This window comes from Poeciliopsis prolifica, unplaced genomic scaffold (assembly GCF_027474105.1).
Source record: "Poeciliopsis prolifica strain line A6 unplaced genomic scaffold, Auburn_PproV2 SCAFFOLD005, whole genome shotgun sequence".
In the NCBI taxonomy this organism is placed as follows: Eukaryota; Metazoa; Chordata; class Actinopteri; order Cyprinodontiformes; family Poeciliidae; genus Poeciliopsis; species Poeciliopsis prolifica.
In genome coordinates this window covers 5,980,652-5,998,572 of record NW_026562380.1, presented here as the reverse complement: position 1 = coordinate 5,998,572, position 17,921 = coordinate 5,980,652, and the positions used below count along the sequence as shown (strand labels likewise).

Sequence of the window (17,921 nt, the reverse complement as noted above, 5' to 3'; positions counted from 1 at the left end):
TTTTGTTTTTGGTCATCCACATAGAATGAAAATTATATTAAAAAAACATGCTCAGATATGTCTAGACCCCACTTATACTTGGACAATTGTCCCTGAGCAAGGTTTATTAAAGCCACACAATTTTCTATGTGGTTCTGGTTTTATTTCATCTTGTCAGATGAGCTCATTTAAATGTATTTGTTTACTGAAGCACAAACCATATATTTTCAATAGAAGCTCAATGTTTGTCTGTTTACCAATCTCTAAAACCAGTTTTCATGTGTGTTTGGGATTACACAAAACTGAGTCTACATGTTGTTATTGTGTCTTTGCTCTTTGTCTCTTCTGACAATTCAACTTTCCTCCAGAAGGTATTTTGGTTTTCCTCATGCATTCCAGCATCTTGTAACTTATGGTATTAAACCTTGGTGGTTCTTGGGTTGTTCTTGAAGATTCTGACCAATAACTTCCATCTAACAAATGGTTAAAACCTGGTCATGACTGGGTGTTCCAGTTGGACTTTAATCCCAAACACACATCAAAACTAGTTTAGGAATGAATAAGTCAGGGTTATTTTGAATGTATTTTTATAATATCGAAGGCCTAAAAGTCGAGTCTGTTTGAGGTGCTGTTCCAAATTTAATAGGAAAAGTGGTCAAATGTTCCTCCAAAAAAATTGTAGAGCCTTATGGATGGCTTCTTAAAGTGTGTGGTTTCACTGTGAGCTGCTCGTGTTTAGCATGAACTCCTCACAGCTACCATAAAATGATTAATTCATTGTCTGTGTCTCCAGGCTATGCTGTGACTGCTGGACACTTCTCCTCTCCTAATGCGATAGATGTAGCTACTGGGGCACCACAGCACAACGGTGTTGGAAAGGTATGGACTTTACATCACCACCTTTGTGCTCGAGTCTCATTTTGCTGATAAGTTAATTGTGTTTCACTCACGCACAGGTTTACATTTTCAAACTTGAAGCTGGGTCCTTGGTGAAGAGTTTTCAAGCCTCAGGGAAAATGGTATGTATCTAGATCTGTTTTAAAGATTTCAGAACAAATTTTTCGTATTCATTGTGCATATTTTTTAAGTTGTACATTTGTTGTGTTCCCCTGTTTCCTCACAACAGAAACAATGTAAACAGATTTGTTTAACTGCTTTAGGATCTTGTAACTAGCTTTTGAGATACAATGCAGAGCCACTACTATAATTGCTTTGTTGTTAGAGCCACATTGTTTATGTCTGTGTTAGTGTTTAGGCAGAAACACGCTGGCCACAAGCCAAAACTTGGGAGGTTTTTATACAGAGTTACATCAAAATCATGATCACTGTAAAAGCATTTGTTTGCAGATGATTGGTATGTGAGTTATAGAGATATAAAAGCAAAAGTTATAGAGAGTATGATGTGTTTCATTTATATGCACTGAGGAACTGCCTGTGATCTGACCCATTGCTCTGTGGCTCAACTTGGTTCCAGATGGGCTCTTACTTTGGCTCCTCATTGTGTGCAGTTGATCTGAACCAGGACGGCCTGTCGGACCTGCTGGTGGGGGCACCCATGCACAGCCAGCTCCGGGACGAGGGCCAGGTGTCTGTGTACCTCAGCAGGGGCAATGTAAGCGGGATATGGCTCAGCAGAAATGAACACAGTGCTGTCACTAGCAAGCTGGTCTCACTGGAACATGACTTATTTTTGCCTTTAATCCAAATGTTTGGATTTATTTTTGTTCTTGCAGTGGGGTAGTTTAATTTTATTACGGGGTTTGGATAAGAGTGTGATCTACTTTGGTTGCTACATCTTTCAGGGGGCGATGGAGGAGAATGCAGTTTTGACTGGCGACAGTGCTTTCAATGCACACTTCGGCGAGGCCATTGCAGCAATTGGAGACATTGATGATGATGGTTATCAAGGTTTGTCCAAAAGTTTCATTAAATCCTGCCATATGTCCCATGTTAAATCGTGCCATATGTCCCATGTTAAATCGTCCCATATGTCCCATGTTAAATTGTCCCATATGTCCCATACTCTGTGCTCTTTTCAAGGCGCTAGACCATCGAATTGGTTTTGGAGCTTCAACCCAACTGCTTCATATTCAGTTACAGAATGCTGGAAATCAGGGCCTGACCTGACCCTGAGGCCACCAAAATAGATCCCCTCAACACCTAGAAATTCTGTCCATAAAGGTTATGATCAGAATTGGTGACAACCTTGATAGAATCCAAATTTCACCAGAAACAAGCAAGACTTACTGAAACGTAGACCAAACTCTGGTGCCGGTCATGTATTTGGACAAAATAAACACCAAAATATAATCTATTGTGTCTTCTAGAAATAGTTGTACTTATACGTGAACTTCTACTGAACTTTTTTGCATTTTGTCATGTGGCAACCACAAGCTTGTATTTTATTGGTATTTTATTATTTTACACTTTGCCATGACCTCCAACTCAACATTTACACTAGTACATAAAAATAGCTGCAAATAGTTGCTCAACTATACAATGATACATCTTTGAAAAGCAAAAGTAGAGTTTGCTGCACAATCAACAAGAATACAGCAAGTGGTTTTAAAATTGAAAGTCAATTTTCCAGTAACATTGCACCTGTCATTGCCAATGTTTTTTTTTTTTTTTTTTTTTTTTTTTTTTTTTTTGCTGTGATTTAGTGCTATATAAACAAAATAAATTGAATTGAATTGTACAAATCAGCTGACCAAATGTGTTGGAGCATTTGGACAATTGGGAAGGCTTTGAAATGTCTTTTTTTCCTCACACCAAAAATTCATGAACTCATTGCTAAACTCATTGGGAGGATTTTGAAGCAATTGAGACCCAAATGAGAGCGAGCACAAAAACATGAAATGTGTGAATCTATGTGTGAAATGTGTGTATCTATTTTCTAATGATAATGTCAATGTCAAATTTATTTATATAGCACTTTAAAACAGGTATAAAACTGCACCAAAGTGCTGCATGAGGAAATGTAATTCTTTAGGTATGAAAAGCTGACATAGATAGACCCAATAAGACTTGTAACTTTCACTGTAGTAAAGATGGCTCGAAAATAAGTGTCATTTTCATTCCTCTTTACAATTATTGAGTTGTTTTTGTTGGTCTATTACACAAAATCTCAATAAAACAGATGATGTTCATGTTAATCCTTTGACAAAATTAACAATAGTTCAAGTGGAATGCTTTGGTGAGACTCAGCAATGTCTAATCTTCAGGTCATCATTAATTGCTTTTAAAAGCCATCCACCATTGCAACCCCTTGATTTCAGCTCAGAGTGACATTACTCTGTAGTTCATTATCACAGCGTTGTTGGTTGACATGTTAAGTAGGTGCAGTAAAACCAGTCATTTTCACAGATATTTTGTCTAAATTACCCCGAACGTTTTCAGTCCGCTGACTTTTCTCACCCTTCTGTGCACTCATCCACGCAGACGCAAAGCCAGTTCTCCGCTAACACTTAGCCACATACCGTTACGCTGTTTGTTTTCTTGGCACTTGCTCGGTCGAGCTACAAAAGAATTCTGCTTGGCATCCAGCGCTTGCTCACGGCTGGAAGCTTCTGCCTGGTTTCATCTCTGTGTGAGATATGCCTCAAGGCTTGCAGCCTGGCACCAGCGGGTGTGTTTGTGCACAGCGAAAGATGGCAGCTGGGAATTATAACTCATCCTGTAACTCATCATTCTCGCATTGTGGGAAAGAGCCAGATGTGCTTGTTGACTGACAGATAATTATTTACAACTTAACTGCTGCCATTTAATTTTAAAGAGCTACCGTAAAACCATTGCCAACAGGGTTTAATTTCGTCTCCATACACTAAATTAGCTTTTGTGTAATTCTCTTCTTCCATTTCTGCCTGGTACGCAGCACCAATTTGTGTGGAAGTGTTTTGGTTTATAAGAGGAACTCAAAATATGGACTTTCTGCTAAAATAAGCTGATGAGAGCATTTCAGTGAATTTGCCAGAACTTAATAGCCTTGTTTCCACGTTCTCAGGGGTCGCACAAGTTTTATAGTCCCTAACAGTGCTTAATTATCTATTACGAGTTTGACTTTTTTAGAGCTTGTTTCCCCTGCACATGCCAGCTAAACGTAAACAAGGGGTTAATGAAATATTTTTACATTCATCAAGCCCCAATTACAAGTGTCAACTTTTAACATTCTCCTTATTTGTCTCCTCAGATGTTGCCATAGGAGCACCTAAAGAGGATGACTATGGTGGAGCTCTGTATATCTACCACGGAGATGCCACAGGAATCACCAGAAAATACTCAATGGTAAATAGATTTGATTCTCACATGACGTAATACTATCATCTAATCAGTTTTTTCTTGTTTCCACATTTCTGTGTTTTTATGGCTTTAGTCATGCACACTTTGAACTATTCTGATTAGGACCATATGGCTGCCTTTGATTGCTTGTTAGTAGCTGAGTGATGAATAGTGACTTTGCAGGTGGTAGTTTAGCCTCAGGATTACATGTTAGACCCACACAGCTCCTGAAAAATGAGGAGGACTCATTCCTTTTGACCACATTCATTTTTAAAACAAGATTTTTGTCTTTTTGTCCACTCTGTACACCACTGCCTCCCCTGTAGAGGCAATGGTGTGTTTTTTGTGCTTTCAAGACATAAGGTGTAATTCTTTTACTATTTCAGGGTCTTTGTTTTAAAAGAATCCCTCCTGCCCCCCGCCGCCTCCTTAAAAATGCTTCCTGAAGTACCTCCTCTGCCTATTTTAATTACAAGAACAATCTGGGTTTCTAAAACTTTTCACCCAACCACTTACACATCTTTTCCACCTTCGCAACTTGATTATTTCAAATTGTGCAATGCTCCTCAAAACTATCAACGTCAAGATTATTCCCATATAAACACAAACTTTAATGTTTTTTATTTAATAGACCAAAACAAAGTAATGGATATTTGTTAAATTGCAGGAAAATAAAAAGCTGAACAGCTTGGCATGCGTTTGTTTGTTATGTATTCCCTCAGGTTAAATTCATTCATCCAACTCCAGTTTCAGTAAACCGACTACCTTTTTTATTTTGATGTCAGCATAAATTAATTCTCTTAAGATTTCATATGTTTATTAGAGAACATTAAAACAGCCAACATAATTCTCAAGGACTTGCAGAGCTCTCAGGTAATTATTAGTTGATCCCTTTACAAATCAAGTAATGAAAGCTATGACGCTATCCATTTCCTGTTTCTTCCAAGCCATGTAGATCACACAGCAAACATGTGAAAACAGTTTCATTGGTCAGATGAGACCAAAATGGACCTTTACATGTTTCTCTCAGGCACACCGATGAAGAAGAAAACCTGCTACAGGCTTTACACTGGAGTGGATTTTCATCTTCCAGTTGGACAAAGAGCTTAAACATATAACCAGAGTTTCAAAACAATGGTTCATGCTGATGTTTCTCAACGATTGTCCCCACTGCTCCACATGATTTAGATGGTTCCCTGCTTCAACACATCCAATTCAGATGACCACAGTTCAGAACAAAACATTAAGATCAGGTGTACTGAAGCAATGAGACACCTTGTATGTTTGGGAAACAATGATTTTTAGATTAAAGCATATTCATGTGTTATGAAGACTTAGTCAAATCCAGACTTATAAATTACTCAATTGAGCTTTGTCCAATCAGAGCTATTTTGCAAAGAGGAATAAAAAAAAGTTCAGACTCTAAATGTGGAAAGAGAAATGTGCCAGGTTCTACAAACTGTTGACACAAGTGGACTAAATCCAAATAAACACCGAATCTTCACTGTTGTTTGGAAAAATCATGTGTGTTGGTCATAAATTCTCAATAAAACATATGAACTTTTCTTCTGTGCATAGATACAATTGCATCTGTCGCAATCTTTTTCTTTCTTTGTTTCTTAAACATTAATGTGTGAGCTTTCATTTCTGAAAAACCTACTGAAAACATATGAAACCCAGTCTCTTTAAGTATGTTGGTTCATATGTTGTTATTTAAAGGCTGGCATAATTTGTTTCAGAAACTTTCTGGGCGCAGCATCAGCCCCGGGCTGCAGATGTTCGGCCAGTCCATCTCTGGTAAAGTGGACATGGATGGAAATGGATATGCAGGTACAGCTTCCCCATCTTCAGATGCAAAAATAAAAATGAAACGGATCAGTTTCTTGTTTTCCCGTTTAACAGTTGTAGTTTCTTGGACTCAACAATAGCATATTTCTGCCCCGTGACTGACAGAAGCATGTTGTTTGCTACATTCCATTGCTAGATAGACTGAGCCTGCATGATGTTGGACGGCCTTGGTTTGTGCATTGTTTTGGAATTTGCAGGTGTAAACACTGCTGATGTTGCATTAGTGTTGTGTCTTCTTAATGGCTATTCAAAATCTGTCACGTCTTTGCTGCAGATGTCACCGTCGGAGCTTTCATGGCAGACAGTGTGGTTCTGTTGAGGTGAGTTCTTTACCTATGAAAGCCTAAATAGTGATTCTTTCTCTTCCTCACAGTGGCTTAAATGAAGGGTTTCTCCCACATGGTGTTTTTGTCTGGGTTTGTGTGGTCGCAGGTCGCGGCCTGTCATTACAGTGGATGTCTCCATCTTCCTGCCCGTCTCCATCAACATCTCTGTGCCGCAGTGCCACGAAAGTCACCAGAACCTGAACTGCTTCAACATCACCGTCTGCATGCGCTTCAGGGGGAGAGAGGTACCTGGAGAAATAGGTGAATAACTCTGACGAGAGAGAAAAGATGGAAAAAGTTTTAAAATGAGTTAAAATGAGCTGATTGTAATATGATGTTTACGTTAGATACAGCAGGCCACAAGAGGTTAAAGAAACCAATCCATCCATCCATCCATCCATCCATCCATCCATCCATCCATCCATCCATCCATCCATCCATCCATCCATCCATCCATCCATCCATCCATCCATCCATCCATCCATCCATCCATCCATCCATCCATCCATCAGATCATCCATCCATCAACATCTGATTAATTAAATCTGGAGTATTTAAGTTTTATAGAAAAATATATTTTTATACATATTTGTTCAATCTTTCTCTATGTTGTGAAGTATGGCATGAAACACATAATCTATAAAAAAAAACAAACAAAAAAAACCTAGTTCTTCTGATTTCTCCCAGTGCGGCCTAGAAACAACCAATCAGACTAGGAGACAGTGTTTGTCAATCACCCTCCATGTGGCGTTCCTCATGCTCTGTGCCACACTGTATCTTGCGTAGATTATCGTAAATTCAGGTTAGTTAGCAGAGCCGCTGATGACAGCGGACAAACTGTTTTCCTCTAAAGGTAAGTTGTTTCTCCGCCATTAGCACGTTTTAGGAGTGAGTTGATTGAAAGCCCTAAGATATTTATCCTGGCTCTGATCGGTTGTTTTTGATCCAGAACATTTGTTCATTTCTTCAGACAGCAATAGGGAGAAGGTGGAGGAGACTCTTTTTTTTTTTTTTCAGAATTATATTTAAGACTTATTCATCTGGCTTAATTACAATAATTATTGTTAGCTTTTCAAATGCTTTGAAAAGTCATCATTAAATATGAAATTCAATGTTATATAACAAACATAAAGTAACTGTTACTTTATGTATGAAAATGTTTTACTATTTGTAAAATTTGGTTACGTAAATGTAACGAAATGTAACATTGTAACAAAATCTGTTTCGTAAGATGCAGCCAAAAGGGAAATTTGCCTTGAAAATCACTTCCTTTAAGACTAAGTTACTTGCCTCTGGCTGACTTTGACTTTGCCCAGTGTTTGTACCGATCAACCTTTTGCTTACATGTTCTTGGGTGTGCCTGATGACAGCTAAGATGCAGTGGTGTTCTAGTGTTTGGGTGTGGTCACTCACAGCCTCCCCTAAGGGGAGCAGCAGGCCTTTGGTTGCATAATGACACTGTCCTGGCTGGACAGGAGAAAGAAAGCCTCTCTGTTTACCCATCTGGCCGTCACCATGGAAAGTGAAGCACTGTGTGCTTGGTGACTCCCAGAGTGAAACCTTCCTGCACCTCCTCTGGAATGAGCTCATGGCATTCGCTCTGTTGGATAACGGAAACAGAAAGCTTAGTTTGGTCCAAATTGGGTGTGTTTACTACCCCTCCCACTGTTTTACCAGTATGACACCCCCATGGGAAAATTACTGCAGAATGAGGCTTATTCATTCAGAGAAACAGTTTCTAAAAGGCCAAAGGTCCATATATGGTTTTCCCAGAAAAAATTTGCAAAGTTTTACATCATCTTCATGACTTCAACCCTTCAAATAGATCTCATGTTGCTCCTCCTGTATGCAAGGGATGGAAACAGCATCCTGCAAAAGTATAAAAAATAGCTCAAAATTGTAAAGCTGAATGGAAATATCCCTAGATAAAATCTAGAGTGATGTTATTTGAAAAGTATGAGTATTTTTAAAGAACAATAGTCAACAAACAGCATCATGAAGACCATAGGTCACAGCAGGCAGGTCAGGAATAAAGTTGTTGAGGAGTTTAAAGAATTGCATTAAATACATTAAAATTACATTAAATATTCCACCTAATAAAAAAAAGTGCATAGCACAACAACAACTCCCTCCCCTTTCCACTCCCCTGCCCAAAAAATCATCTTCACTCCAAGCTGACAGCCTGAGCAAGGAAGCATGGTTACTTTGGAGAAGTTGCCCTAAAAACATTTAAGATAGGAAAATTACTGGCCTTGCACCTGCCAAATTTTGTTTTTATGGAATAGTCTCAGAAAGGAGAGAATTGTTAAGAGAAAGCCACAAAATGTCCTATTTGCAGTTAGTAAGGGACACAGAAAACCTGAGGAAAACCACAAAAATCTTGCCAAGTATTTTTGGTCTAGTTTCTGGTGCAAATATCTGTACACTTAAATTAGGACAAAACTAAATTACAAGGTCATTTTCAGCAAAATACAGGAGTTTGTCTTAAGTAAATAATGCTTTAACATTGATTTAAAAAGTATTAGTTTCATCGAAAGATTATTTCACTAAAGGAAAACATTTTTTGTAATACATGAAATAGTATGTCAGTGGAACTAGTACTTTTTTATAAATCAATTTTAATTCATTATTTACTTCTAACAAGCTGAGAAGTTAATTTTGTCTTATTTAAGCAGTACTAAAATATTTGAACAAAGTTTAGTTTTGTGTTTTTGCAGTGACTCTCATGATGAAACTAAAATCAAACTTTTTGGTTCATATGGATTGACCTTGCATATTGGAGAAAACTTACTCTGTGCATCACCCTGAACACACCATCTTTGCTGTGAAACATGGTTGTGGCAGCATCATGATGTGGGTTGTAGCCTGTATTTGTAATGTAACAAGACGTGGAAGAGGATATCAATCCATTCATCTTCACTATAAGAACATTTCACTGGAGAATCGCTGTCCTGAACTATTTCTCATAAAAACTGTAACTTGGCTGTAATTCATATTTTTATCTGCCGTGTTAATTAAAGAACTATGATAAACTACTTTGAACATACTGAAATATTGCTCCTGTTTTTATTTTGCGAGCAGCAGTCATCTTCTTACATTAAAGCTCTACATGATGATTTGACCAAAAATGTTTCCATCTTCCTCTGTTTTGTTTAATTTCCTTCCAATAAGCAATAATTTACTTTCTCCCTTATTCTGCTGGCAACGAGCAGAAAACCAAACCATGCATATTTAAAGTGTTTCCCAGGACTGTACTCAATGTACTCAACTAGCAAGTTTTTGAAGCTAATGTTTTGTGTGACTGTGCTTCTGCCATTTCTCAGAGTTGTTGTACAACCTGACCGCTGATGTGGACAAGCGACAGAAAAGCCAGCCTTCCAGGATTTATTTCACTCAAGCTGGATCTCAGATCAGCCAAATGAACCAGCAGCTGAGCCTGGAAATCAACAAAGCGAAGTGCCAGCACTACATTGCCTACGTTAAGGTACGCTTAGGTTGTGTTTAACCTTTACCCAGCTGATCTCTCACCTGCTCCTACTTTACCCTGATAGCTCCCCTGGAATAGAATTGGAATATGAGAGTGTTTATTTAATTAAGCATTTTTTTTTTTTTGGATTAAGTTTTCAGAGCTGTTGGTTATATCCAGATGTTTCTTGTGAGTGAAACAGGGTAAAATACACGCACAAAGTGGGAGAAACAGCATTACTCATGGTGTTTGGAGAATTTACTGCCGCATCGAAGCAGTCATGTGCTGAGAAGCTATTTGTGTCGCCCTGCTGGGTTGGGTTAAAGGTAGCAGTCAGGAGCTTGATGATCCCTGAAACCATGCAGCTCAAGTGTGTGACTGGAGAAACAGGAAACAGACTCTCCTTTGTCATTGCATAGTCTTACTATTGTGTTTTTCTATGACTTAGTCTTGTGGCTACAGGGAGAGTCCGCATCCTAAGGGCATCATCCATGTATCAGCTCCTCTGGTAGGAGGCCTGTAAATTTCACTGCTGTTTCTAATGGGGGTCTTCAGGCAGAGCCCCCAGCTGAGCGGGGCTGTCATTACTGCTCTCTCATCTCATTCTTCAACCGTTCCGGCTGCTTAAACCAGCTCCAGCAAAAGATGTTTATTCTGTGAGGCTGTTCATAGTTTGTGTCCAAATCATGAACCATGGTGCTTAACTTCAAAATCTGACATTTCACATTGAAATATATATTTTTTCCACCTCTAAAACTAATTATTTAAAAATTTTGTGTTTTTGTATTTGTTCACACCACAAATATAGAATGTATTTCATTGAGACTTTCGTCCTATGGGCCAGCACAAAGTAGTGCATGGATAAATGTTTTTCACATTTTGTACAAATAAACAGCCTACCTGGTAGTGAGAGTTTGCACACCTAAAGCTTTTCCTTTGCCTACATTCCCCAGAATGCTGTGCGATTCCAGATTGTAAAATTGAAAATCTTTTCTGAGTTGGATGCATTTTCTATTGATATTCTGGGTGTTCATCACGATATATAAATATATATTATTGATTTAGTACCCAACCCTACACATAAATAGGATCCAATTTCAACCAACTACTTTTAGAGACTACAGGTCTTTCTGTATGGAGTTTGAATGTTCTTCCACTGCCTACGTTGGTTCTCTTTGAGTACTTCCACCAGTCCAGAAACATTAATGTTAATTTAGAATGTTTGGCTAAGCATGCCCTGATTGTCTATGATTGTCTTATTCCATTTGTGTTTCCGTGTTCTCTTGTGATGGACTAGCCAAAGATAGTTATTCAAATTATCCAGAGTGACGAATGCATGTCAGTTATCAATATTAATTTATTGTTTTCCTGCCACTTCTGTGTTGGTTAAACATGTAAACCGACATAGTAAGCCATGTTTGTTCGTCGTGTAATATCTCAACAAAGTAGATTGTAGTTTTTTATTGTATTGCCTGAAAATGTAGAAAAATGTGCACAGGTGTAAATACTTTTGTGAGCCCCAGCAAACTTAGTTTTAACAATATATATACAGCTGTAAGTGTCTTTCGCCACAAAGTAAGCCTCTCATTTCAACACTTAAACCAAATATCTTCAGGTTTTTGGGTGGCCAAGCAAAGTATGGCTGAGTAATCGCTTGAAGCTGCCACATATCTGTGGCATCTCTCTCACTGTGTGAGATAAACACGCTTCTGCTTTAAAGAGCAGCCCCTCCGGGCGCATATTACTCTTGGGATGGACTTCATTTTGCTTTTCTTTTTGGTTAGTTTCAGCTCCACAGTTGCCTGATGAAAATAGAGTCTGATGCTGGTAATGAAAAGCAGGGCTACTCATACCTTAAAAACAGCTATAGCACTTTCTTGAGGTGCAGGTAGGCAGATTTTATTACACCTAAGAAGTGCAAAGCTAAGTGTTTCCTTCTGTTTGTCAGTCTTCATGCTAAACTTCATCGGGCACCTGCCTCATATGGAGGCTGAGTGGTTTTGATTTTCTTGTTTACCTGGAGAAGAAAGCAGATAAGAGCATCCTCAGGAATGTTAAGCTATTTCTGTCACGCTAAGTTGATATTTAGATTTGCAGATGATACATTCTCTATAGCATGTCAAAATCTGGAGTAGTTTTGACATGCTTTGCTGATGTTTAAATTGAGCATGAATTTATGATATAGTTGTTTTATGCTAGATTGCCCACTGATTCCACCAAAGCTGAGGAACACAGACATAACAACAGGCATAACAAAAACTGTGAAACCACAGAAAGCTGAAGGTGTGGTACAAAGATTGCAACTTTAACCGACGACTTACACAATACATGTGCACAGACAAGACCGAAAATTACATCTCAGCATGATAATTTTCTTGACATGAATTTTTCTGTCTTTAAACTGTATGGGTTTAGTCCTAATCTTTAAATGAAAGCTAAAAATTCACCATAATCATAGATGGTGCAGTGCCGCTCTGAAAGACGGTCAGTATCATCTGCCTCCTCTCACTCCTGCCCACATGAGCCAGACCTGCCATTCCTCAGAAGAGTTATGCTAATGGAAACCAGCTGGTAGCCGGACTGCATCCTCCAGGATCGGGGCAGGGGGATCGCGCTCCCACCTCATCCTGCTCTCAAACAAAAACATACACGAAACTCACTAGGCTGAGCCTGCCGTTCTCAGCAGGGTGCCCGGCTGCTGTTGTGTCAACTGTAACAGTACGCTGGCGCCGCCGATGGAAAACTCAAGTCAGGGTTGATTGCTCGAGCGCTGATATGTGAGGAACGCTGCTGGGCCGACCGTCAGCTCTTCTATCCATTTGGCCACCCACACCTTTATATTACCTGTGAAGATTCACAGAAGCTACAGGATTTTTGAAGAAAATATGAATGAATATTAATGAGCTTTGCTGCATTTTTAAACAAAGTAAAGACAACACCTTACTCTTTGGCCTATGATTATATATAGTAGCATATTTAGCTGCTTTGTCAGGAACACTGCAACCTTCTACAAAGATGTATCACTACCAAAAAAAGGTGAAAAGGGTCATTACGCTTACCAGTAGGTGACAAAGATGGCCGCTCACACAGAAGAGATCTGAAGATTGAAAATTAATAATCTTTTAGGTATTTTTTTTATCTAACTCTATTAAGAGTATCAATAATTATAAAGTGTACATGGAGGATTTGAGTCACTCAAAACAAGTTTTCAGAATTTCACCTAATAATTGTTGAAAACATTTTGGGTTTTTTCAGGCCATTCAGACACAACCGCCTCCACAACTAATAGGCAGTTAGCAAACGCTGTGTGCTGATGCTTGATAGGCCCACAGAGGTTAGTTTATCAGATTAAAGCCACCTATCAGAGAGGTGTGCTGTAAAGGAACAGGGTAAAACACCTTATGAAAAAGACCAGTAAAAGATAAGTTTAGTCAATTACCAGACATAATTTCTCGAGAAAAGTCTTTAGCATAAAGTACTAGAAATATGTTTAACAGCCAGAACCCAAACTTCATGAGTCAAAGTTGTGTGCATGCTTTAGATATTCTCATTTCATCTGAAATGATGCAAAATCCTGGATCTGCGCGTCAGTAAATTATGCTGAGAAGTTCAGGCCAGGACCAGACTTACTCAGAGCACAGATAATGCATTTAGCGTCCAACATTTTTCAGGAGTCATTCTTCCTAATACACCAGTCTTTCATGTTGATTACTTTAAATATGTTTTCTTTGGCAATGACTAACAGCACACTAGCCCTCCAGATGGCCTTTGTTTGGTTATTTTTAGCTGAATCAACTACATGCAGACTTTCACAAAGGCTGTAAAAAACAGTCAAGGAATATGAGACGTTCAGACAGCCAGAAGTGTTGTTCATGAGATGGATAAAATAATAATTTAAAAGCAAATCTCTGGATTTAGGCTGGATTTTTGTTGTTTGAAGTATGTTTAGTAATTTTGTACCACAGGCTTGTTATAAGTTTCAGGTATTGTGTCTCGTTTTATTGAGGCAAAGTCCATCTTTGTAAAATAGTGGAATGTTTGTTGCATGAATAGAATTAAAATGAAAACTGGAGCTAAATATATAATAACATAACATGTATGAGACATGCCTCTAACATTTTGCAGAGGAGAGAAGTTCCCAGAAATTGTTAATTAAGTTAAACATTTTATTTTCTCTTTGGAATTAATGAAATATTTTTGAATTTAATGTAACTAAACACGAAGTAATTCAGAGTATCAATATTTATGACGTTATCTTTAGAGAAAGTGTGATCAGCTCATTGCTTCAGTTGTTAGAATAGTTTGTGCAAAGCTACTTTACAAAATTTTAGGTCCATATTTTGAGCAGGCATTTACGAGAGCTGCGTTATGCTTTCAAAAAGGTGAACAAATATTAGGCTCGAAAATAATTTTCTTATTCTTTGCGGTGCTCATTTAACTCAGTGGGTTCTTTGGCTGCAAAACAAGCTCAACACCACAATACTTCATTGTTGGAATAAGTTATCTCTACTTTTACATTTCTTTATGTGGTGTTTGCAAACCTTAGCAGTATGTGGAAAGACTGAAACCACCCCACGATTCAGTAGCTTGAAGAGCCTTTTTAATTGTGTAAAGATAAAGTAATTCTCATATGTGTTTTGTTATCTTGTACGGCTTCGGAGGAGGTTCGGCCTGTTCTTCGTTTTCTGTTTGCTTGCTTCAGTTTGTCAATGTTAGTGAGTTGTCATTTATGCTGAGCTCTTAAGATTCCTCTGCAACATTTTTATCAGCTTTGCTTATTTAACTTAAGCAAATCTGTCAGTTAAATAGCACTTCCTAAACAAGTTTAGTATTTGTTTTTGTAATTGTCCTGCATGTATGTATAAAATAAGCCCTTTGGAGAGAGAGAGATTTAGCTCTTTGGGGTTTTGCAACTTTTCTAAGCCTCTGAATTAACATGATGGAATATCTAGCTCTTTTTCTTTTACAAATAAATCTTAATTTTCATTTTTCTGTAGATTGAGGAACTTCACTCTATCTAAAAATTCCATGATAATTAATGAACCACAGTTGCTTCCCTTAGTCTTTGGTAACAACTATTATTTAGCAGTAGTGTGTTAAACCACCCTCAAATAGTTCAGACTCACAAAACATGTCATGTCATGTGTTGACTTAATTTTTAAATCTGACATAATTTTCAGCTTTTGTGAAGAAAACCAGAGCAGCAGGCAGATATTTACCTTTTATACTGACTGTAATTGAATTAGCTGGCAGCAAGCTGAATGAATTTAGGAAAGTATTCAGTTTATGCTCTATATTTAACCTTTTCATGCATGCAAAGTCCAGTAAAAATGTCGAGTGCAGGGCGTACATGTCCACAGATTTAAAGTGTAACAGGTGTTATGTCAACATTACATTGTGATATATATTTAACTAGAACCTGTAAAGGATTCATGATTCCTTGCGTCAGGTAGAGTTTGGTTTCAGTTCGCTTGGTCTTGATCTATTGCTCATCTTAGCAAATAGCTTGTAAGCAGTGCTTTGTTAAATGTTCTGTTCGTCTTTGCGTTTTTGATTGTTCATCCGTCATCATGTGTTTCTTACTCCAGTAGACCCATTACAGCCAAGCCCACGTGAGCCTTGAAATCCTGCCAGGAGCCAGCTCCATTTGTGGTCAGGAGAAGTTTAGCGCCACACTGTAGATGCATTGCAGCCTCTGAAGAGGAGTTAAAATAAGCAGTTGGAGCCCTCCCTCTAACAGTTGTCTGTTTTATTTAGCTGGAAAGGCATCCTACCCCACTTTCCACTGACCTACATTACACCAGTGTCCAGCATGCATATCTCATGTCCTCCTAACATTTGTTATGGCATTACTTGAGTATTTAAAAGTCCAGTAAACTTTGTTCGAATGACCGCGGCTGCTCCAGAGGCCTTGATGGGGATGGGATGTCCTTTCTGCTCTCATACAGATGAAAATCTTTTTTGCAGTTTAGTGCATGAGATTTAAAAAAACAGAGATAGTAGTTCATTTATCTTTTATGAAATAACATTCACCTTTAAAATAGCCCTAAATGTATTTACTGAGAGACTTTTGCTTATCTGTTAGTAATATAAACTATATGACTTTGATGCAAAGATAACTATCCCAACTTCCCGTTTCAGTGAGTTTTTATTATTGATTCAAATTTTATTTTAGAGTTTTGTGCAAAATAATAGTATTAAAGGATGTGAAATTTAAATGTAGGAGATCCAAACCTTTTGTATGGTCTTTGTATTGAAGTAGAGTGCGCATTTATTTTAATTTCAAACTTATTTTATGTGTTTATTCACATAACGACAGTGAACACAGAGCCACTTAAGGGCTTGGTTGTCTGAACCTGCAGTTCAACCAGCAAAAAATAATAACTCATTTAATAATTTCTGAATCATTATTTCTTGAAGACTATGTAATGCAGCTGTTGTCTTTGACAATACAAGGACACTCATGACAAACAATGTACCTCCCCTGTGTTCAACACCCATTTATGTGCAATTTAGAGGGCCCAGTTGATCCAACCCAAAGACAACCCATATGTCAAAAGGAAGAACATAAAAAAACCCTTGCAGAAAAGACACAGCTTGGACTCAAACTCAAACTCAGCTACTTGTCTCTGCAAGGCAACATTCCTACCAACTATAGCAACGTGCTGCCAAACTTAGTGGATCAGAGAAATTAATACTAGAACAAGTAAATAAATTTACCCACAAAGCCACCCAATCCGCTATGTTGTATTCAGTTTCAAACTATATTGGGAATCGCAATGAATGAATCAACAGATCACAACAATGTTGGCTAGTTGCACTCGCACTTTATGTGAAACTTATATGTTTATTGAATAAATTAATAAACATGTAATGAGTACTATCTAAGAACCTCTCCAGAGCTTTGGAGAGGTTGGTGTGGGTATGCACACTTTTTCAATTTCAGCTACTCAGCAGAGTCAACTCAACATATGTGTGGAAAAGAACATAAAACACATTTTTTTGCACATAGTCAGCCTGTTCACGAGGCCCCTGGACTCCTGCACGTTTCTGTGGTTGACAGATCACTGTATTGTATTTGACCTGCAATCTCACATAAAATCCACAAACCCGCTCATCAAAGTAAGCTGAAGTTAATGTGGAATATCAGCTACATTCACCGTTTGACCTCAGTCTGCAGTCTACAGACAAACAGGAAACTCAGGAGAGAAACATAAAGGAGGAGTTCCTGTCGCCGCTTCCCAAACGCTCTCCAGTGGCACCAAACAGTCACAGAGCCTCTGCACTTTTTGACATCCCTGAGCGACGGTCACACTGCTCTTTTTGTTTTCATCTTTAACTCGAACGTGCAATTCCCTTGATGCTACCCCCCTCCTTGTTTCATTCAGCTCAGGCCAAGAGAGCCAATCCAGTAAAAGTATATAACAGAAAGGTAATCAAATCCAGCTGTCCTCTGTTTCACATGGCAGCAAGTCAAGCAACTCTTTATGAAGAATGGATTGAAAAATGTGAAAAACAGCACTAGAGCTCGTCACTGTGACAATAAATCAAGCAGAGGATATCATTAACACTGACAAAAATAGGTTCAACTAAGTGTTTTGGCTGCAGGTTTTAATGTTTGTAATATATTCAGGATACTAAAGAGGCACCGTTTGGGTTAATTTTAGCACAGCTAACATTTTCATCAGGATTTCCTTACATGGTCGTGCCAGCAAGAACATGAGACTCTTCTTCTTCTTCAGGGCAGAGCATAGGCTTTAGCAACAAGTTAGATGTCTCATTATTTTGGGGTGCATACAAGCTATAAGTCAGGTTTTTACCTCTGTTGAAGCAGCTCATTAAACAAACTGTATTTTGTTGCCATGGCAAATCCATTATTCTGTTTCCTGAACCTGATCAGAGGTTGTGCAGATTTGATGAATTGTTGATTTTGGCAGCTTGCTAGGCAGAATGTTTCTGCAGCCTGTTGGCCACAGTGCTGCCACATGATGCCACCGCAAGGCAACTTAATGGGTGGCCAATTC

General features: G+C 38.4%; 1 protein-coding gene across 1 annotated transcript in view; it reads left to right on the top strand.

Moving 5' to 3' along the window:
* itga9 (integrin, alpha 9) overlaps positions 1-17,921 on the top strand; it is a 63,720-nt gene that overhangs the window by 12,131 nt on the left and 33,668 nt on the right. Inside the window, exons 7-15 of the mRNA XM_055029581.1 lie at positions 773-858; positions 936-998; positions 1,454-1,591; positions 1,782-1,887; positions 4,169-4,263; positions 5,997-6,087; positions 6,380-6,425; positions 6,538-6,692; positions 9,755-9,915. Coding sequence (XP_054885556.1) covers positions 773-858; positions 936-998; positions 1,454-1,591; positions 1,782-1,887; positions 4,169-4,263; positions 5,997-6,087; positions 6,380-6,425; positions 6,538-6,692; positions 9,755-9,915 — 941 coding nt within the window. The remainder of the gene's footprint in view (positions 1-772; positions 859-935; positions 999-1,453; positions 1,592-1,781; positions 1,888-4,168; positions 4,264-5,996; positions 6,088-6,379; positions 6,426-6,537; positions 6,693-9,754; positions 9,916-17,921) is intronic.